At 44.2% G+C, this 22,768-nt stretch overlaps 1 protein-coding gene across 6 annotated transcripts in view; it reads left to right on the top strand.

Moving 5' to 3' along the window:
• The window catches only part of LOC124002163 (DNA (cytosine-5)-methyltransferase 3A-like), a 72,016-nt gene extending 49,345 nt beyond the window's left edge, over positions 1-22,671 (top strand). For 2 of the 6 annotated variants that reach the window (XM_046309485.1, XM_046309481.1), the window contains 17 exons: positions 2,651-2,914; positions 4,389-4,547; positions 4,817-4,924; positions 6,660-6,816; positions 12,023-12,172; positions 12,624-12,668; positions 13,055-13,134; positions 15,382-15,494; positions 15,720-15,909; positions 16,181-16,265; positions 16,849-16,994; positions 17,288-17,378; positions 17,482-17,630; positions 17,954-18,039; positions 18,389-18,458; positions 18,739-18,857; positions 19,152-22,671. In XM_046309485.1, coding sequence (XP_046165441.1) covers positions 2,651-2,914; positions 4,389-4,547; positions 4,817-4,924; positions 6,660-6,816; positions 12,023-12,172; positions 12,624-12,668; positions 13,055-13,134; positions 15,382-15,494; positions 15,720-15,909; positions 16,181-16,265; positions 16,849-16,994; positions 17,288-17,378; positions 17,482-17,630; positions 17,954-18,039; positions 18,389-18,458; positions 18,739-18,857; positions 19,152-19,293 — 2,154 coding nt within the window. In that variant the 3' untranslated portion in view covers positions 19,294-22,671. Of the gene's footprint in view, positions 1-2,650; positions 2,915-4,388; positions 4,548-4,816; positions 4,925-6,659; positions 6,817-12,022; positions 12,173-12,623; positions 12,669-13,054; positions 13,135-15,381; positions 15,495-15,719; positions 15,910-16,180; positions 16,266-16,848; positions 16,995-17,287; positions 17,379-17,481; positions 17,631-17,953; positions 18,055-18,388; positions 18,459-18,738; positions 18,858-19,151 lie in introns of all 6 variants that reach the window. The other 4 variants (XM_046309484.1, XM_046309480.1, XM_046309483.1 and 1 more) reach the window with 3 other exon arrangements.
• Positions 22,672-22,768: the final 97 nt, after the last annotated feature.

Raw genomic sequence — 22,768 nt, 5'->3', positions numbered from 1 at the left:
CAGTGTGTTTGATTCAGAAGTTTGTTTTAATCGGTGTTTGATTCAAATGCTCTGCTCATCCCCTGACTCACGTGTTCATCAAACCATAGTAAAAAAATTAATTATATCATAGTTAGAAAAAAACAAGTGTTCTTACAAACAAACACCTTTTCTCTCCTATACACACCTCATCCCCGGCTGCCTGCATTCTAGGAGCTCAGCCAACTCTAACACATATGGTTGAGGAGGGCTTTGAACCGGGCAGTCGTCCACTACTTCTACTCTACAGAAGATATTTATAAACTAGAGTAGAGCCTCTTGATTGAACACCACATGTTTCTGCTCTGCCACATTGGCCCTCCCCATGCCCTCCCACCCTCACCCCCTCGGGGCCTACTGTATGGAGGGCGAGAGGCACAGCGAGACCGCTGAGATGAGGGTTTAGGGTTTGTTCCCAGCCCTCTCTCTCCTCTCCCTCCTCTGCCCCCTACCCCTCTACACATACACACACACTTGCGTGTGAGAAAAACCTGAGAAAGATTTTGGACCAGAGCGATGGAATGAGTGCAGCTGTGAAGGGCATTCACGTGTGTGTGTGTGTGTGTATGAGAGTGAGAGAGAGAAACTGAGAGAGACAGACTACAGTAGGATGAGTGCAGCTGTTGGGGATTTAGTGTGAGAGGCTTAAGTCATGTCTGGGTCCGGCTTGCCCGTCCTCTGTGTGTTTGACCTAATGTTTCAGTGTCAGGTACCACAAACCCAGTGAACTCTTCCTCTACTGCCAGGAGCCACTAGCTACACAGATAACGTTTGATTTAGGTATTGGTTCGCAGAGAGCAGTTCTCTCGACACGACAGGAAGTACACCATGCGTTTGAACAGTCGCTAGCGAACAGTCGCTAGTGCTGGACACTGAAGTATTTTGGATTCCTTTTACCTTCATACAGGTTAGCATAATGTTTTACACAGGATGTACCCTGAACAAAAATATAAAACGCTACATGCAACAATTTCAAAGATTTTACTGAGTTACAGATCATATAAGGAAATCAGTCAATTGACATAAATAAATTAGGGCCAAATCTATGGATTGCACATGACTGGGAATACAGATATGCATCTGTTGGTCACAGATCAGAAAACCAGTCAGTATCCGCTGTGAATACCATTTGCCTCATGCAGCGCTACACATCTCCTTCACATTGAGATGATCAGGCTGTTGATTGTGGCTTGTGGAATGTTGTCCCACTCCTCTTCAATGGCTGTGCGAAGTTGCTGGTTAATGGCGGGAACTGGAACACGCTGTCGTACACGTAGATCCAGAGCATTCCATACATGCTCAATGGGTGACATGTCTGGTGAGTACGCAGGCCATGGAAGAACTGGGACATTTTCAGCTTCCAGGAATTGTGTACAGATCCTTGCGACATGGGGCCGTGCATTATCATGCTGAAACATGAGGTGATGGCAGCAGATGAATGGCATGACAATGGGCCTCAGGATCTCGTATCTCTGTGCTTTCAAATTGCCATCGATGAAATGCTATTGTGTTCATTGTCCGTAGTTTATGTTTTCCCATACCATAACCCCACCGCTACCATGGGGCACTCTGTTCACAACGTTGACATGAGCAAACCGCTCTGAGGCTAGTTGGATGTACTGCCAAATTCTCTAAAGCGACGTTGGTGGCGGCTTATGGTAGAGAAATGGACATGAAATTCTCTGGCAACAGCTCTGGTGGACATTCCTGCAGTCAGCATGCCAATTGCATGCTCCCTCAACATCTGTGGCATTGTGTAGTGCGACAAAACTTCATCCTGTTTAATCAGCTTCTTGATATGCCACATCTGACAGGTGGATGGATTATCTTGGCAAAGGAGAAGTGGTCAGTAACAGGGATGTAAACAAATTTGTGCACAACATTTTAGAAAAATAATATTTTTGTGCGTATGGAACATTTCTGGGATCTTTTGTTTCAGCTCATGAAACATGGGACCAACACGTTACATGTTGTGTTTAGTTTATGTTTTTGTTCAGTATAAAACACATTAAGAAATGTGTTTCATTACATGGGTTATTGTCAGAATATTTCTGATTGACATTACTCCACGAGAGTATTTTAAATGTTTTGAACTGTACATGGCGATCCCTTTGTTTGCTTAGTGTGTAGGGCATGGCACTTACAATGTCAGAGTTGTGGATTCGTTTCAAACTTGGCCACCCATACAAATAATGTATGTACTGGCACACAGATCCTATTAAATAGAAAGTGGTTTCTATATGTAATTCTGTGCACACACTACACTCTTAGAGAAAACTACACTACACTCTTTGACTGTCCCCATAGGAGAACCCTTTTTGATTCCAGGTTGAACCCTTTTGCGTTCCAAGTACAACCCCTTCCACAGAGTGTTCTACAAGGAACCCAAATGGGTTCTACCTGGAACCAAAAATGGTTCTACCTGGAACCAAGAAGGCTTCTACTATGGGGCAGCCGAAGGACCATTTTGGAACCCTTTTTTCTAAGAATGTACTGTAAGTACCTTTGGATAAACGTATCTGCTAAATGGAATACATATTATATTAGATTGACATGTCCCCTGCCTGGGGTCTATCTGAGTATGTTTCAGGCAGAGAGAACTGACCTCTCCTTTTCCTCTGTGGTGTTTCAGGCAGAGAAAAAGGCCCTGCTGGTGTCAGTGATGAACGCAATGGAGGACCATGAGGAGATGGAGCCTGAGCCACAACAGAAAGAAGAAGTGTCAGTAATCACACACAACCAACAACAGCAGCAGCAGCAACAACAACAACAACAACAACAACAGCAGCCCACGGACCCAGCGTCCCCGACGGTGGCCACCACACCTGAACCTGTCGCCATGGCAGGAGGTGACAAGACATCACCCAAGACAGCTGATACTGAGCCTGAGTACGAGGTAAACACAAGACACACAATGACATTTTCCACATTTTGTTACGTCACAGCCTTATTCTAAAAAAATAAATCCTCATCAATCTACACACAATACCCCATAATGACGAAGCAAAACAAATATTTTTTTAATTACAAATTTATAAAAATTATTTAAAACTGGATTATCACATTTACATAAGTATTCAGACCCTTTACTCAGTAATTTGTTGAACTGCCTTGGCAGTGATTACAGCCTTGATTCTTGGGTATGATGCTACTAGCTTGGCGCACCTTTATTTGGGGAGTTTCTCCCAGATCCTCTCAAGCTCTGTCAGGTTGGATGGGGAGAATCGCTGCACAGCTATTTTCTAGTCTCTCCAGAGATGTTCAATCGGGTTCAAGTCCGGTCTATGGCTGGGCCACTCAAGGACATTCAGAGACTTGTCCCAAAGCCACTCCTGCGTTGTCTTGGCTGTGCTTAGTGTCGTTATCCTGTTGGAAGGTGTTCCTTCACCCCAGTCTGAGGTCTTGAGCACTCTGGACTAGGTTTTCATCAGGGATTTCTCTGTACTTTGCGCCATTCATCATTCCTTCGATCCTGACATGTGTCCCAGTCCCTGCCGCTGAAAAATATGGTGCCAGGTTTCCTCCAGACGTGACGCTTGGCATTCAGGCCAAAGAGTTCAATCTTGGTTTCTTCAGACCAGAGAATTTTGTTTCTCATGGTCTGAGAGTCCTTTAGGTGCCTTTTGGCAAACTCCAAGCGGGCTGTCATTTGCCTTTTACTGAGGACTGGCTTCTGTCTGGCCACTCTACCATGAAGGCCTGATTGGTGTAATGCTGCAGAGATGGCTGTCCTTCTGGAAGTTTCTCCCATTTCCACTGAGTAAATCTGGAGCTCTGTCAGAGTGCCCATTTGGTTTTTGGTTGGGCGGCCAGCTCCTAGGAAGAGTCTTGGTGGTTCCAAACTTCATCCATTTAAGAATGATGGAGGCCACTGTGTTCTTGGGGACCTTCATTGCTGCAGAAATATTTTGGTACCCTTCCTCAGATCTGTCCCTTGACACAATCCTGTCTCGGTGCCCTACGGACAATTCCTTGGACCTCATGGCTTGGTTTTTGCTCTGACATGCACTGTCAATGGTGGGACCTTATATAGACAGGTGTGTGCCTTTCCAAATTTTATCCAATTAATTGAATTTACCACATGTGGACTCCTAGTTGTAAACATGTCAAGGATGATCAGTGGAAACAGGATGCACCTGAGCTCAAATTCGAGTTTTGAGCTCAGGTCTGAAATACATACGTAAATAAGGTATTTCTGTTTTTTAATTTGTAATACATTTGCTAAAAAACTGTTTTCTCTTTGTCATTATGGGGTATTGTGTGTAGATTGACGAGGGATTTTATTATTTTTTTAAATAAAAAAAATGTGTTATAACTTAACCTTTTATTTAACTAGGCAAGTCAGTCATATGATGATCTCATCCCTGTAGGACGGGCGTGGTTTCAGCATTGGGGAGCTGGTGTGGGGGAAGCTGAGGGGGTTCTCCTGGTGGCCTGGTCGTATTGTCTCCTGGTGGATGACCGGACGCAGCCGAGCTGCCGAGGGGACACGATGGGTCATGTGGTTCGGCGATGGAAAATTCTCTGTGGTGAGGAAAAGCTGTAAAACAGCGCACCACTGTTGTGTTTAGTAGGAACCAAACATATGAAAACATAATGGAACTGGGAAGGACTACCTGGATTAATTGTCCAATAGGGAATAGTCATTTTTGGTTTCCGTTTTAAAATATTTTGCTACCATTGTCCCTACTGAACACGACCCATTAAAACTTAACTTTCTGTTCCACCAAATGAAAACAAATTAAATGAGACATTTCTAAGTTCAGTTGTTCGTCTGTGCCTACTCTTTTTCCTACAGGTGTGTGTAGAGAAACTGTTGCCTTTGAGTTCCTTCTCCAACGCCTTCCACCAGCCCACCTACAGCAAGCAGCCCATGTATAAGAAAGCCATCTATGAGGTGCTTCAGGTAAGTACTGGGCTACGTTTCATTATGTCTCGTTTGCAGCGTTCGGTCAAGTCCCGTCCAATCACAGCGGGCTAAACTGGTTGAAACTACGTCATTTACAACCAGTTCACAACTAGAACTGTATTGGAATCTGTTTTTAATGGTTGTAATTGGATTGTGATAATGTCATGTAAACTAGCTTTGTATGCTGAAAGATACTGCTAGTCAGCACCTTTCAAAATGATAGACTGTTGAAAAAGGGCCTCAAGTCCTCTAAAATTGCTCCGAGAAGGTCTGCTCTGTAGTAATGATTGATGCTGATAATACCTGCTGAGTGTACAAAACATTAGGAACAGCTGCTCTTTCCATGACTTAGACTGACCAGGTGAAAGCTAGGATCCCTTATTGATGTTACTTCAATCAGTGTAGATGAAGGGGAGGAGACAGATTAAAGAAGGATTTTTAAACCTTGAGACTTTTGAGACATGGATTGTGTGTGTTTGCCATTCAGAGGGTGAATGGGAAAGACAAAATATTCACGTGCCATTGAACCGGGTTTGGTAGTAGGTGCCAGGTGCACCGGTTAGTGTCAAGAACAGCAACGCTGCTGGGGTTTTTCACGCTCGATAGTTTTCCGTGTGTATCAAGAATGGTCCACCACCCAAAGGACATCCAGCCAACTTGACACAACTGTGGGAAGCAATGGAGTCGACATGTGACAGCATCCCTGTGGACGGCTTTTGTAGAGTCCACGCACCAACGAATTGGGGGCCGGTCTGATGGGGAAAAGGGGGTGCAACTCGATATTAGATCGGTGTTCCTAATGTTTTGAACACTCAAGTGTATTTTCGTACATTCACCTCCAAAAATGATTGGCATCCTTGATAAAGAGCAAAAAAAGACTGTATATTTTAAATACTGAATAGTATGTGATCAAAAAAATATGTAAAAGTATGTTCTATTATACAAATAAAATAACTCGGGGAGTGGGGGGGGGGGGTGTTGTTTAATTATGTATTTTCTCAGCAGGATAGGTGTCAAAATGATTGGCACCCCTGTTATCAATACTTTGTGCATCCTCCCCGTGCGAGGATTACGGCACTGAGCTTTTGTTCTATAATGTGTTATGAGATTGGAGAACACATTGGGAGGGATCTTAGACCAGTCCTCCAAAACACAATCTTCCCAGATCCTCGATATCCGTTGTCTGCACTTGTGGACAGCCCTCTTCAATTCAAACCCACAGGTTTGAGTTCAAGTCCGGGAAACTGATTAGGCTATTTAAAAAAAAAAAATTGTGGTCTGTTAACCATTTCTTTCTGAATTTTGATGAGCTCCATTGAAAACCTGTGGGTTTGAAATGAAGAGGGCCGTCCATAAGGGATCTGGAATGATTGTGTTTTGGAGGACTGGTCTAAGATCACTCCCAATGTGTTCTCCGACTCATAAAACATTTTAGAAAAATACTCAGTGCCGTTATCCTTGCAAGGGGACAGTGCCGGAGTATTGAAAACAGGGGTGCCAATCATTTTGACCGCTATTCTTTTTGAGAGACAAAAGGTATGACTTGTTAAAGTATAAAAGTATAAAATAATATCATTTCAAAATTAGCATACAATACAGATAAGTGTTTCTATTATTTATTTTCTATAGTCATTTTTGCTCATCTTTATTCGAGGTGCCAATAATGTCGGAGTTGACTGTACATACAGGTGATGAAAGGATGACAACAATGACCGGTCATGTCCCTCTGCAGGTGGCCAGCACCCGAGCAGGCAAAGCATTTATAGCCTGTCCGGAGAGCGATGAGACGGACACCTCCAAGTCAGTGGATCTACAGAGCAAACAGATGATAGAGTGGGCTAAGACAGGCTTCCAACCCACCGGGCCCAAGGGCCTAGAGCCACCAGAAGGTAAGTTTAACTTTCATGTTTATTTGCCATTTAATTGTAGAGAATATGATTACTGTGGCCAAAAATGCTTGATTTAGCGGGAACTTTTATGAAATTCTGCGATACATTTGGCAATGTTTTTTTTTTTCACGTTAATTTCATATAAAGCGATAAAAAAGTAATGTGCTCAGTTTTAGGACGATTTTAAGCAGAATACATCATACAAAAACAATTAGAAACATCTAAAGTGCCTCAATTTAGTTTATTTCCCTGAACAAACAGCTCTGTCATGATTCACTCACAATCACCCACACACACCTCTCCTCTCCATCAGGCTTGGGGCTTTGCTATCAACACGAGATGCACCTCCCACTCACACCTCTCCTCTCCATCAGGCTTGGGGCTTTGCTATCAACACGAGATGCACCTCCCACTCACACCTCTCCTCTCCATCAGGCTTGGGGCTTTGCTAGCAACACAAGATGCACCTCCCATTCCCACTCACACCTCCTCTCCATCAGGCTTGGGGCTTTGCTATCAACACGAGATGCACCTCCCACTAACACCTCTCCACTCCATCAGGCTTGGGGCTTTGCTATCAACACGAGATGCACCTCCCATTCCCACACACACCTCTCCTCACCATCAGGCTTGGGGCTTTGCTATCAACACAAGATGCACCTCCCATTCCCACTCACACCTCTCCTCTCCATCAGGCTTGGGACTTTGCTATCAACACGAGATGCACCTCCCATTCCCACACACACCTCTCCTCACCATCAGGCTTGGGGCTTTGCTATCAACACGAGATGCACCTCCCATTCCCACACACACCTCTCCTCTCCATCAGGCTTGGGGCTTTGCTATCAACACAAGATGCACCTCCCACTCACACCTCTCCTCTCCATCAGGCTTGGGGCTTTGCTATCAACACAAGATGCACCTCCCACACACACCTCTCCTCTCCATCAGGCTTGGGGCTTTGCTATCAACACAAGATGCACCTCCCACTCACACCTCTCCCCTCCATCAGGCTTGGGGCTTTGCTATCAACACGAGATGCACCTCCCACTCACACCTCTCCCCTCCATCAGGCTTGGGGCTTTGCTATCAACACAAGATGCACCTCCCATTCCCACTCACCTCCTCTCCATCAGGCTTGGGGCTTTGCTATCAACACGAGATGCAACTCCCACTCACACCTCTCCCCTCCATCAGGCTTGGGGCTTTGCTATCAACACAAGATGCACCTCCCATTCCCACTCACACCTCCTCTCCATCAGGCTTGGGGCTTTGCTATCAACACGAGATGCAACTCCCACTCACACCTCTCCCCTCCATCAGGCTTGGGGCTTTGCTATCAACACAAGATGCACCTCCCATTCCCACTCACACCTCTCCTCTCCATCAGGCTTGGGACTTTGCTATCAACACGAGATGCACCTCCCATTCCACACACACCTCTCCTCACCATCAGGCTTGGGGCTTTGCTATCAACACGAGATGCACCTCCCATTCCCACACACACCTCTCCTCTCCATCAGGCTTGGGGCTTTGCTATCAACACAAGATGCACCTCCCACTCACACCTCTCCCCTCCATCAGGCTTGGGGCTTTGCTATCAACACGAGATGCAACTCCCACTCACACCTCTCCCCTCCATCAGGCTTGGGGCTTTGCTATCAACACAAGATGCACCTCCCATTCCCACTCACACCTCTCCTCTCCATCAGGCTTGGGACTTTGCTATCAACACGAGATGCACCTCCCATTCCCACACACACCTCTCCTCACCATCAGGCTTGGGGCTTTGCTATCAACACGAGATGCACCTCCCATTCCCACACACACCTCTCCTCTCCATCAGGCTTGGGGCTTTGCTATCAACACAAGATGCACCTCCCACTCACACCTCTCCCCTCCATCAGGCTTGGGGCTTTGCTATCAACACGAGATGCACCTCCCACTCACACCTCTCCCCTCCATCAGGCTTGGGGCTTTGCTATCAACACAAGATGCACCTCCCATTCCCACTCACACCTCTCCTCTCCATCAGGCTTGGGACTTTGCTATCAACACGAGATGCACCTCCCATTCCCACACACACCTCTCCTCACCATCAGGCTTGGGGCTTTGCTATCAACACGAGATGCACCTCCCATTCCCACACACACCTCTCCTCTCCATCAGGCTTGGGGCTTTGCTATCAACACAAGATGCAACTCCCACTCACACCTCTCCCCTCCATCAGGCTTGGGGCTTTGCTATCAACACGAGATGCACCTCCCATTCCCACACACACCTCTCCTCTCCATCAGGCTTGGGGCTTTGCTATCAACACGAGATGCAACTCCCACTCACACCTCTCCCCTCCATCAGGCTTGGGGCTTTGCTATCAACACGAGATGCACCTCCCACTCACACCTCTCCCCTCCATCAGGCTTGGGGCTTTGCTATCAACACGAGATGCACCTCCCACTCACACCTCTCCCCTCCATCAGGCTTGGGGCTTTGCTAGCAACACAAGATGCACCTCCCACTCACACCTCTCCTCTCCATCAGGCTTGGGACTTTGCTATCAACACGAGATGCACCTCCCATTCCCACACACACCTCTCCTCACCATCAGGCTTGGGGCTTTGCTATCAACACGAGATGCACCTCCCATTCCCACACACACCTCTCCTCTCCATCAGGCTTGGGGCTTTGCTATCAACACAAGATGCACCTCCCACTCACACCTCTCCCCTCCATCAGGCTTGGGGCTTTGCTATCAACACGAGATGCACCTCCCACTCACACCTCTCCCCTCCATCAGGCTTGGGGCTTTGCTATCAACACAAGATGCACCTCCCATTCCCACTCACACCTCTCCTCTCCATCAGGCTTGGGACTTTGCTATCAACACGAGATGCACCTCCCATTCCCACTCACACCTCTCCCCTCCATCAGGCTTGGGGCTTTGCTATCAACACGAGATGCACCTCCCATTCCCACACACACCTCTCCTCTCCATCAGGCTTGGGGCTTTGCTATCAACACGAGATGCAACTCCCATTCCCACACACACCTCTCCTCTCCATCAGGCTTGGGGCTTTGCTATCAACACGAGATGCACCTCCCACTCACACCTCTCCCCTCCATCAGGCTTGGGGCTTTGCTATCAACACGAGATGCACCTCCCACTCACACCTCTCCCCTCCATCAGGCTTGGGGCTTTGCTATCAACACGAGATGCACCTCCCACTCACACCTCTCCCCTCCATCAGGCTTGGGGCTTTGCTATCAACACGAGATGCACCTCCCACTCACACCTCTCCCCTCCATCAGGCTTGGGGCTTTGCTATCAACACGAGATGCACCTCCCACTCACACCTCTCCCCTCCATCAGGCTTGGGGCTTTGCTATCAACACGAGATGCACCTCCCACTCACACCTCTCCCCTCCATCAGGCTTGGGGCTTTGCTATCAACACGAGATGCACCTCCCACTCACACCTCTCCCCTCCATCAGGCTTGGGGCTTTGCTATCAACACGAGATGCACCTCCCACTCACACCTCTCCCCTCCATCAGGCTTGGGGCTTTGCTATCAACACGAGATGCACCTCCCACTCACACCTCTCCTCTCCATCAGGCTTGGGGCTTTGCTATCAACACGAGATGCACCTCCCACTCACACCTCTCCCCTCCATCAGGCTTGGGGCTTTGCTATCAACACGAGATGCACCTCCCACTCACACCTCTCCCCTCCATCAGGCTTGGGGCTTTGCTATCAACACGAGATGCACCTCCCATTCCCACTCACACTCTCTCTCTCTCTCTCTCTCTCTCTCTCTCTCTCTCTCTCTCTCTCTCTCTCTCTCTCTCTCTAAAAAAATGTGATTCATAGCTGATCAATCGCTTTCCATTTGAGGATTGATATTTCTTTCACATAAATTCTCTTCAAAATAATTGAGATTGTGATTTTTTTTCTTAACGGGGGGTCGTAAGGGAGATAAAGAACGGAAAACGTAAAAAATAGTGTATTGGTGTATTGTACTTTTAAAAACAGTATTACTGTTTGTTTTTTTTTACCCAGAAAGATTGTGCTTTCGTCCTCCGTATGAACTTTTTCAGAGAGTTTAAAACGGCAAAGCTGACAAATTACACTCAGTGCTTTGAGCAGTGCTCTCCTTTAGACAGACTGGGGAGAGCAGAGTGCCGAACACCCTACTAAAGCCAAGGTCGGCGGAGTGAAAGTTTGAGTAAAACGCCACTCACCTTGATTCTTTCAGCGCTTGCCACAGTTTTCTCTGCTACCACTTCAGTCGTGGTGATCTGCCGCTGCTGTGGGAACTGTTCTCACATTCTCATATGCTTTGCTGATTCCAAGTTACTGTTTATTGTCCATTTTCAACTTGTTTCCAAAAACATTTGGAAATTGTTTCGCACAGTTTATCTGTTATTTTTGTTGGCAAATGAGATTGATTTCTGTTCATTGTACTGCCTGTCAGCTATCAACAATCACCCATATGTGAATACGCTGACAGGCCAGGGGGGAAACACTTTGTTGACTTGTTTGGATTTGGGCCTTTTTCCACAGTGACAGTGCAGTAATTGGTCAAAATGACAAACCCGCTTTCGATTGGACCCTTTTATGCCCTAAAAGTGCGGGGGTTGGTCAACATTGCGAGCTGTCGCATAATATGCGCTGATTGGTTGATTTTTGCATTGAATTATGCGATCGCGGAATCCTGGAGGGACTGGAATACATTGGGAAATCACCGAAGCTTAGATTTACCGAAAGGCAAGAGGAGCTTATAACAGGCAGGTAGCCTAGTGGTTAAGATCGTTGGGCCAGTACCAAAAGGTTGCTAGTTGAATACCCGAGCCGACAAGGTGAAAAATCTGTTGATGTGCTCTTGATCAAGGCACTGAAACCTAATTTTCTCCAGGGGTGCCATACTACTTTGGCTGACCCTGTAAAACAACACATTTCACTACACCTATCTGGTGTATGTGACAACAACAACACATTATAAAGACGTTTTGTTGTCCGTATTACAGCGAACAACGAAAGTATTGTTGTGGGGCTCGAGGGCCCAATGGTAGGGGAATGTCCCTTCAGTTGCCAGATCAATTCCACCCTTTTTATCCAGCATTCCCCTACCTGTCTTTGGTAGTCTTTTGGCAAGAGTCTGGTTATCTGACTTGTTTATTGTCTTACTGATATGCCCCGCCCACCAGAGGAGCGTAACCCATATAAGGAGGTGTACCCTGACGTGTGGGTGGAGCCAGAGGCGGCAGCCTACACGCCCCCTCCAGCCAAAAAGCCTCGCAAAAGCACTGCAGCCGAGAAACCCAAGGTCAAGGAGATGATTGACGAGGGGACGAGAGGTAGGCCTGCTTTTTTTGTATTAGGTTAAATAGGGGTTGTGACCTCTATATCCCTCCCCCTCAGGGAGGTTTAGCTAAGGGGTGTGTGTGAGAGTGAAAGAGAGACTGTTTGTGAAAGACAGGGTAGCAGGTGCTTAGTACTCGGGTTAACATGGTCAATTCTGTTAACAAGTGTAGGTGTTATATTTTATGTATCTGGTAAATGTTATGTAGCGCTGTATCTCTTATCTATGTGCTATGAATGTACTCAGCCCAACACTTTATATTGGCAAAAAAAAACAATGCAATATCTTAAAAACAAATGGTGAAGTAGGGGTGAGAGGGGGTATGTCTGCAGCTTTTATCTCTCTCGAAGATGTCATCTGCAAAGATAGCATAGCAACAAACGGTCAAGTCATATCCTGAATCTGAAACCGTGTTTTGTCTCTCTCTCTCCGGTCTGCATTTCCAGAGAGACTTGTGTATGAAGTGAGACAGAAATGCAGAAGCATAGAAGGTAAGTGGTCTGTCTCTTGTGTTCAGGCAGCCAGGGTCATGTTCAGTAGGCAGCGAATGAAAGAGAGTTGGCTATTTTATATGAGTCCTCAAAGCATATTAGCTTTCCTTATGAAATGTACATTCCTCTCACGGCTGTTCAAATATTCCTATTGAATCCCAAGGCTGGATTCAAAGCAGTGGGGGGGGGGTTCAACCTCCAGTTGGCTTGCCTAGTGGTTTTAGTGGAGGGTAAATGTTTATACGTGTTGTTTACACACCTTTTTTATTTTGTGTATAGTGCACCTATTATGATATAAGTCGCGTATCTTGATCGGCGGTCAAGGTTTACCCATTTATTTGCTGCATCTCTGGCTGGCACCAATTACATTCTGTCTTTCTCCACAGACATCTGCATCTCCTGTGGAAGTTTGAATGTTTCCCGTGAACACCCTCTGTTTGCTGGAGGAATGTGCCAGAGCTGTAAGGTAAGGAGGGAAGAGGAGGCCATTAAGGCTATTGAAGCAGGGCTAGGTGTAAGGCCATGAAGTCTGTAGATCTGGGGGTGTACCTATCAAGCCTCTCAAGCAGGATGATCGGTTTAGCCTTTTGGGTCACAATGAATCAGATTACATGGACAGGTAGGACCTGATCCTATGTCGGCGCTCCTACTCTGAGATGATTAATTACATGGGCAGGTAGGACTTGATCCTATGTCGGCGCTCCTACTCTGAGATGATTACATGGACAGGTAGGACCTGATCCTATGTCGGCGCTCCTACTCTGAGATGATTACATGGACAGGTAGGACCTGATCCTATATCGGCGCTCCTACTCTGAGATGATTACATGGGCAGGTAGGACCTGATCCTATGTCGGCAATCCTACTCTGAGATGATTACATGGGCAGGTAGGACCTGATCCTATATCGGCACTCCTACTCTGAGATGATTACATGGACAGGTAGGACCTGATCCTATATTGCCCCCCGGACGCCAATGCCGCTGATTAAGGCAGCCCCCTGCATATCTCTGATTCTGAGGGGTTGGATTAAATGAAGAAGACGCATTTCGGTTGAATGCGTTCAGTTGTGCAACTGACTAGCTTTTCCATTGATATATATGGGCCAGGTCTAGCTCACCCTCTAGGCTCCAGCGCTGCTTTAGGCCTTATTTTAACCTCTTACGGATCCGCCCCTTTTTAAAATTTTTGTCTAAAATTATATAACCAAAATCCTACCCAATTCTAACCTGAAGCAAGGATATGCATATTCTTGTTACCATTTGAAAGTAAACACTTTGAAGTTTGTAGAAATGTTAAATTAATGTAGGCAAATATACACATTATATCTGGAAAAAGATCATATAAAGATTTTTTTGTTTTGTTTTTTTGTACCATCTTTGAAATGCAAGAGAAAGGCCATAATGTATTATTCCAGCCCAGGTGCAATTTAGATATTTGCTGCTAGATAGCAGCAGTGTATGTGCAAAGATTTAGACTGATCCGATGAACCATTGCATTTCTGTTCAAAATGTTGTTTCAAGACTGCCCAAATGTGCCTAATTGGTTTATTAATACAATTTCAAGTTCGTAACAGTGCACTCTCCACAAACAATAGTATGGTAGTCTTTCACTGTAATATCTACTGTAAATTGGACAGTGCCGTTAGATTAACAAGAATTTAAGGTTTCTGCCAATATCAGATAGGTCTGTCCTGGGAAATGTTCTTGTTACTTACAACCTCATGCTAATCACATTAGCCAACGTTAGCTCAATAGCATTTTCATTATTTAATGTTACTGTAGACTATAATGTAAAAATGAAAAATGACTAAAAACCACAACCATTCAACAGTTACATTCATTATTTCCTTTTGACAGGTCTTAAGAAACATTATGGAAATAAGAAAATGCATTTCAAAAGAACAGAAAATACATGTTTTAAGTTGTATTTTGCTGCCGCGAGTGCTCACACGTTGAACGCATGGAACAGCGGTTATTCTTGGGAAAAAAGTGATATATTGAAATAGAGCTCACCTCCTTAAATGTTTTTAGTTTTTATTGACAAAGGTAAGTGTTTTAGGAACTACAGAATCAGCTCTTTCTGATACAATATAGAAATCAAATTGTCTTAGCTGTTGGGGGATTTGATTTTAGCGCTCCCGTTTCCCTGCCTCTGTGTCAGTTTCAAGCTGTGCTGGTCCATCTGTTCATGGTACAATTGACAATTGGTAATAATTGTCACCCATCAGACTTTTGTCCATTTAATATTGTCTTTAGGCTAACTCTATTATTATATGTGTGAAATTAGTTACAATATAGTTTAGGTGTAGTTTCAATGGGCCAGCAGCTGCGTAAGCTGCCTTGTGGTGAATGAGGGGGGAAATGACATGTCCTGCTAAAACTGCCTATAACAGTAATTCTGCTCATTAAGATTGTAACAATGACAGTGTGTTTTATATAGACTTATTTAGGACAAGTCAAAGACTGGGGGGAGGGAAATTACTTTAAAAATGTCAATTAGTTTGGCGTCCACATGATTCGCTCTTCTTTTCTAGCGTTAAAAGCTCTCTGTTACCAAAACACAAACACGTGTTGAGCAGCGTATTTCGAATTGTTACTTGTTGTTCTGTTAACAATAATTGGAAAATAGTTGATTTTACTTGTGGATTCAACTTTCTAGAGCGACACGACAAATCTCAAAGCTCAAATCATTTCTCCACTGCTGTGTCCCAGAACTGCTTTCTAGAATGTGCATATCAGTATGATGATGATGGTTACCAGTCATACTGCACTATTTGCTGTGGGGGACGAGAGGTGCTCATGTGCGGGAACAACAACTGCTGCAGGTGAGGGCGGTGCTTTCATCTGATGCTAACTAAGTTCATTATTGTTGGGATTCACTCGTGTGTATGTGTGTGTGTGTGTTTACGGTCATTGTTGTTTGCATAAGTGTGTCTGTGTGTACGCTGTGCGTGGGTATGTTCGATTTTACGTGTATGGGATTATGTGCGCCCATGTGTCTGTGCGGGCGTTAGCGTCTAGCAGGATAGTAACACAGCTCTCCTCTCCAGGTGTTTCTGTGTGGAGTGTGTGGACCTGCTGGTGGGCCCAGGTGCAGCACAGATAGCTATTAAAGAGGATCCCTGGAGCTGCTACATGTGTGAGAAGGGACAGAAGGGAGTGTTCGGCCTGCTGGAGCGTCGCACTGACTGGCCCTGTCGTCTACAGCACTTCTTCGCTAATAACCATGACCAAGATTTTGTGAGTAGTGCCTCAGTACTGTGTTTCAAGCTCGCTACAAAGTTCACAGCCACAGAGACACAATTAGTCTGTGTTCCGTCGTGACACAGCACGTCCGCACCTCTAAAAGAGCCAAATGAGCTCCAAAAAGCTTCCTAAATATGTAAATAATGAGCAGGCTCTGGGGCTCTACGAATTGGGCTTCAACCGGTAGAGACAGCTGACGTCATTCCCGGCTCTCTCTGGGTAAATACTAGCTCCATAATTTCTCTCTCTCTGTGTTGTATCACAGGAACCACCAAAGCTTTACCCTCCAGTCATGGCAGAGAAGAGACAACCCATACGTGTGCTGTCACTGTTCGATGGCATAGCAACAGGTTTGAAGGGAATCTCCTTTCCTCTTCTCTCCTCCTCCCCCTCTTCCCACCTCTCCTTGACACAAAACCCTCTGAACTTTCTCTGTCTCTTGTCTGTACAAAGTTTCCCGTCTGTCTCAGGTTTCACCGGGACTGTCCTCCTAACTCATGACTACAAACTAGGCTGACTGTATATTGCTATAAGGATAGATAGACTAATCCACACAGCATGCTGTTTAACCATATTGTCTGGCAGTGCACTTCTCATACCTTTCCTGTCTGTCTTTCACTTCCCTATCTGTTCAATAAAACCGCACAAAAATACAAAAGAAGTGGGAATTCCCACTCCTGTAAAAATAAATGATTAATAGTGTGCCTCAGGCGAGACCAGGCCTTCAGTATTGTCTCACCTGTAGGGTGTTATTCAGTTCAGTTCACCAAGTTCAAGTTAATCATTATGTAAATAGGACCATCCACTTTATTTAACCAGGAAAATCCACTCCGCAACAATTGCCACTGTTGACGAGGGAGTCATGGAGTCCTTCAAAAGAACCAAAAACATGCTACCGTTTGACCTATTTCCACTTTGACCTCTGACCTTTAGGTCTGCTGGTGCTGAAGGAGCTGGGTATCCAGGTGGAGCGCTACGTGGCGTCGGAGGTGTGCGAGGACTCCGTCACGGTGGGCATCGTCAGGCATCAGGGACGCATCATGTACGTGGGCGACGTGAGGAACGTCACACGCAAACATGTGAGTATAATGTCATGAATCATGAGAGTAATGCAAGGTCACTCACGGTCTGTGAATCCTAATAACCTGGCTCAAAGACCAACGCCCAACCACAATCTCAATAAGGATATTCCAATTGAGAAAGATTGTAAGGTGCCTCGGCTAGGGCCATTACAAAAACACTTCATATAACATTACTTCAACCTCTAAACCATAACAAGTACCTCTTAGTTGGATAATCTGTCGATTTTTGTCTTATCTCCTGTCCTCCTTTCTCCTATTGTTTTTCCTGTTTTCTCTCTCCCTTGGTACAGTTACACGAGTGGGGCCCCTTTGACTTAGTGATTGGTGGAAGTCCATGTAACGACCTCTCTATTGTCAACCCGGCTAGGAAGGGTCTTTATGGTCGGTAACAAACCTGTACATTTATCACTTGTTCTGTGATCGGTGACGAGTTATTTCCTGTAGCTGAGTTTTAAATGCACGTCCTTCTCTGTTTCTCCTGTAGAGGGCACTGGTCGGCTGTTCTTTGAGTTCTACCGTCTGCTGCACGAGGCTCGGCCCAAAGAGGGCGACAACCGGCCGTTCTTCTGGCTCTTTGAGAATGTGGTGGCCATGGGTGTCAGCGACAAGAGGGACATCTCTCGCTTTCTAGAGGTTTGTTCCTTTACAGATAATGTATAACATCTAGGAGAACAAACTGTACATTAGTCATGTAAATGTTTAACTATTGGAATATGGATACATTTTGGATGAATACCGCCTTGTGGTGGTAATTCACAGTGCATGCTGTCAATATGCTGGTTAGGTTATGAGGGAACAATTTAAGCAGTTCATTTAAACATTGTATGAGATTCTCTCTCTCATCTCCACTACTTCAATAAAATCCTTGAGGTTATTATTTGTAAAAGGGAATATGTTCTCAATAACTTTCCTGGTTAAATAAAGGTTAAATAAACCTCTCGTCTCCCCCCTGCCAGTGTAACCCGGTGATGATTGATGCCAAGGAGGTGTCTGCTGCTCACCGCGCCCGCTACTTCTGGGGGAACCTGCCTGGCATGAACAGGTTGGTGAGAGAACGGTGAGGGAAGCAACAGCCAGCCTAAAGCAACGCACACCTGGGCTAGTTCCTGAGCCAGTCAAACTCCGTAACCAAAGAATCATAATCACCTTTTACGCACTGTTCTTGTCTCTCTCTCTCTCTCTCTCTCTCTCTCTCTCTCTCTCTCTCTCTCTCTCTCTCTCTCTCTCTCTCTCTCTCTCTCTCTCTCTCTCTCACTCACTGTCTCTCTCTCTCTCTCTCTCTCACTGTCTCTCTCTCTCTTGCGTTCTGTCTCTCTCTCTCTTTCTCTCCATCTCTCTCTCGCTCTCTCGTTTCACACATCCCTTACCTTTCCCTCTCTTTTCCTCTGCAGACCCTTGACTGCCATGTGCACTGACAGACTGGACCTTCAGGATTGTTTGGAGCATGGCAGAACAGCGAAGGTCAGTTATATATGTCTGGCTTCTTATTGGAGCTGTGCTTTTGCTGTTCTGGCGTAGACCAAATTGGCCGAACATGTAAATTGTGTAGTTCATTCAGTTGAATAACTTAGTTCAAGGTACATGCACTCAAACCGTGTAGAAACAGAGTGTGAGTACCTTTTTTGAACTTTCAAATGAAATGTTTGGTCATCTGGGCAATTTGGTCCGTAAACAATACTTATTATTGTCCTATTCTTATGCACCAGCCACTTAGTGTGTGCACTTCCTGGTTTCCCCTCAGTTTGGCAAAGTGAGGACCATCACCACTCGCTCTAATTCCATTAAGCAGGGTAAAGACCAGCACTTCCCTGTCTTCATGAACGAGAAGGAGGACATTCTCTGGTGCACTGAGATGGAGAGGTAGGAACTGATTACCCTTCAAATTAATTAACCATAGCAGCAAATTAAATGACGTTATTACAGTTTTTCCCAATGGGATACCTCATTATTATTCAAATGATTCTCTTACAGGAAGTCATAGATATAATTCCAAATTGCCCTTCTATGAAGCACTTAAAAGTTAATCTAAAATTTAAATATAGCGCCATTTTATATGTCATTAATTCTCAAGTGTATCTGTCGGTCTGTCTCCTGCTCTGTCTGTCTGTCTCTTGTTCCCTCTGGTGGCTGTCTGGTTACTGTCTCCTTCCCCAGGGTGTTTGGCTTCCCTGTCCATTACACAGACGTGTCCAACATGAGTCGGCTGGCCAGGCAAAGGCTTCTGGGAAGGTCGTGGAGTGTACCGGTCATCCGTCACTTGTTTGCACCACTCAAAGAGTACTTTGCCTGTGTTTAACAAGACTTGGCTTAGAAACCACCACAAACATATAACTGTTGTTGTAACTAGAAACAAGAGTTGTGGTGAAATTATACTACTTCCTGGTATCATTTCTCAGGCAAGCAAAACATCATCAGAGTAGATATTTCACATTATTTCTTGTATTTTGAAATGTACTTCTTATTCTATTTAATTTGTATATGTCATTTGACCTTTTTAGCAGTGTTATCCAGTATTTTTTTTTATTGATTTATTTGTGCAAGCTATACTTGAGACAAGGCTTTCTTCTCAAGGCACTGAGGAAGAAGAAACTAGGATCTGTGTGATTTTTAAAAAAGTTTATTTTTTATTTTTAATAAAGACTAGGATTGGGTGATTGGAAAAGATCTGAAAGATAAGAGTTTATCATACTGTGTGTACAGTATGTTATGTGAATGGTTTTGGCTGTGTAGGCATGATTTTGTTTTGGCCTCTATCTGAAGTGGACGAAGCAGTCCACCTCCTGAGCCTTGCAGAGCTAAAGTGAATAAGGGGGATTTTCTTCAGTGTCACAGAAAGCTGTCTTAATGAATCCAAAACACCAGATCACATATACCTCTTTGTTTACAGTTTATATACACAGTTAACTGAAGGTTAAGGTACTACTGTAAAATGGTTACAATACCATGGTGCTTCGAGACAATAGGAAACATCACAGCCCATGTGCCACAGGCACTACACTTTAGACAAGATGGGGGAGGGGGGGGAAACATTGGCTGGAAAGTTGTTTTTTTCAGTGTGATGTTTTCACACTTAAAGAAGTTACGTGCTATCTTAATAACTTTAAATGACTTCAAAGTGGCGATAAAATACGGCGTGGTGGCAGACGACTGCGGAATAGCATGCCATGTCCTCCTCTTTCCTATGTTTTAACAGCTTTTTTTTTTTTTTAAACAACAAATTGTACTGGTGCTTTTTCAATCATTTTTCAAGCCTCGCGACACCCAAACTCAGGCCCCCGTGCCTGCCCGTGTCAAGACTCTGCACAAACACAAAATGAAGCTAGCCACATGGGCCGTGATGTTTTCTGTAGTTACAAAAACAAAACAAAAAATATTGATCAAGGTCTGTGGTGAACTACTTTTTTTTGTAGTTCCATCCTGACCCATGTCATTACTGTACAACTGTTAGTGCGCAATGGTCGGTGGACTGGAGGGAGTGTGGGTGCCCTGGTGTTTCCACAACCAAGTAAAGACTCTCCCTTCCCTTCTCACCCCTGCACACTAGATAGTAGATACTGTCAGGTGCAAGTCTTCAAACAATATGGTGCGGCTTCACAATGCTCTTCTACCGTTTTATAGCAATTTTGTGCTGTTTTACCAACATTATAAAGCACTTTTTGTATGTACACTTCTTTTTTTCCCGTTAGTATTAGAAACATTTCTTGTTTTTCTTTCTTGTGAAACGTTTGTTTTTGTTTTTATGAGGTGAACTGTTTTTACCATTGTGTAATACAGTATGTTTTCTATACCGTAGGGCTGTGCCAATAGAGGTGAAATAATGGATTATTTAGAGTGGCGTATCCATGGAAACGATTGAGTTATTGATTGCTACTCGGTGTACAGTAGATTGAATTGAAAATGATTAATGTGCTCCGTTAACATGTCGTCTTCTGTTCAAAGCAGTAATTCAGTGTCATCCTCCGGATGAAAAAGAATGTGTCTATTTCTATTGCGATTGTAGGATTTCTGATGGGGATTTTTTCGCGAGTCGAAGGAGAGAGAGCTATTCAAACGATTATTACCCAAACTTGGATTTACATTCCAAATCTGCATTTTCTGATGATCTGAATTATTATGACCTTGAATGTGGAAGATTTGGAAATGAGTTTGTCAAGAACTGAAAATTGAACAGTGCCCCCCCAAAGAGCAGAGATTATGACTTACCAATGTCCCAACGAAAATATTCAATATGACTTAATTTCATAAATGTAGTTTCATACATGATTAAGTTCTTAAGTGACCTTACTGTATCCGTGCCACCGTTTTTAGTTGAACTTCACACATTGGGTTCGCAGGAATTCTTGTGCGTTGTGTTGACATGAATTCCCCTTCTGTATAGCAAATGACCATATGTACATTTTGTACATAGAGTTTTCCTGTTGCTGGTTTTGGTTGGTCTTTCTCTTTTTTTTATTACCTATGAGATGTACAAATATAATTCTTTGCTAATATATATCATGGAATTGGAAGAAGAGCGCAAAAAAAAATGTAATCAAGTCAAATTGAAGCGATTTCATCAAAATAAGCTATGAAACATTAGAGGTGGGTAAGACTCCAAGTCTTGCCTTCTAGTACTGTTCATTTGTTTTGTTTTCCAATGTTCTGAGCGAATCCAGTTGAAATGTGCCACGTGATCTTAACAGTAGCCTAATAATGACAGCTTTAAGGTGGAACGGTCTATACTTCACTGCACAGCCCTACATAATGTTGGTTGTCGTTTTTATTCTGGTTGTTGTTTTTATTATTTGCTTTTGTTTCTTTAAAGAACTATAAAGAGGGATTGTAGGTGTTTCCGACGGTGCTAAAAATTTTATCTAATCAAGAAAAAATATATTTGTTTGGAAGAGAAATAAAACTTGTCTTGACAATGACTGTTTTTAAGTTCCTTATAGTAATGATTGAAGAGCACTATTATTTCACTCTCATATGATGCATATATTAACAAAGGCATTTTAACTTTGTACTTGAAAAAATTGTGAATAATAAATTATGAGTTTCCTATATTGTTTTAGACTAGAAATTGCTGTAGTTGATTGGTGCTTATCTGTGGGGGGAAACCATGTACTCCGTAATGGGAAATAACAAAAAAAAAAGAGAAACATTTCGGTAAGAACTTTTACTGTAGCATAATGCATAATGTATGCTTAAAACTTGGCATTCGCATTGCTTCTTAATCCTACATTCCATGCCATAATATCCTATCTTCCATGTCTTGTTTTCAATTGTCGTTTCTTGATTTGATGCTTTTGTTATTATTGGCAAATGTTATGTCCCAAATGGCAACCCTGTTCCCTTTACAGTGCACTACTTTTGGCCACGGCCCATAGGGTGCCATATAGAGTGAATAGGGTGCCATTCGGGATGCTCACCGTGACATTTCACTGTTTCAGACAGGTCAGTTCTATAATCCAGTGATACTGTTAGTTGGCGCTCAAGTCTGTGTGGCTTCTTCTTTTGTGTCATATTACCTGTTTTATGGCCTATGTTCTTCTTCTTTAAGATGATCAAATGTAGCAGTCATTCTCCACCCTTTACCCAATACTTATGTTTTAGTACCCAGAAAGAAGAAAACGGCTCCTTTATGTATTTGTGCTGGAGAACACTTGAATAAATGTATTGTTTTTGTGCAAAAATATGACAGCTCCTGTTGTTCTTCACCTGTACCAAGAATAAATTGAACGATACAAAATCTTATCACTATTGATCAGGTTCCTTGGCAACATAATAACACA

Source organism: Oncorhynchus gorbuscha, linkage group LG17 (genome assembly GCF_021184085.1).
Source record: "Oncorhynchus gorbuscha isolate QuinsamMale2020 ecotype Even-year linkage group LG17, OgorEven_v1.0, whole genome shotgun sequence".
Classification (NCBI taxonomy): domain Eukaryota; kingdom Metazoa; phylum Chordata; class Actinopteri; order Salmoniformes; family Salmonidae; genus Oncorhynchus; species Oncorhynchus gorbuscha.
Note: the sequence above shows the minus strand (reverse complement) of the source record. Positions and strands in the feature narration are given on the sequence as shown.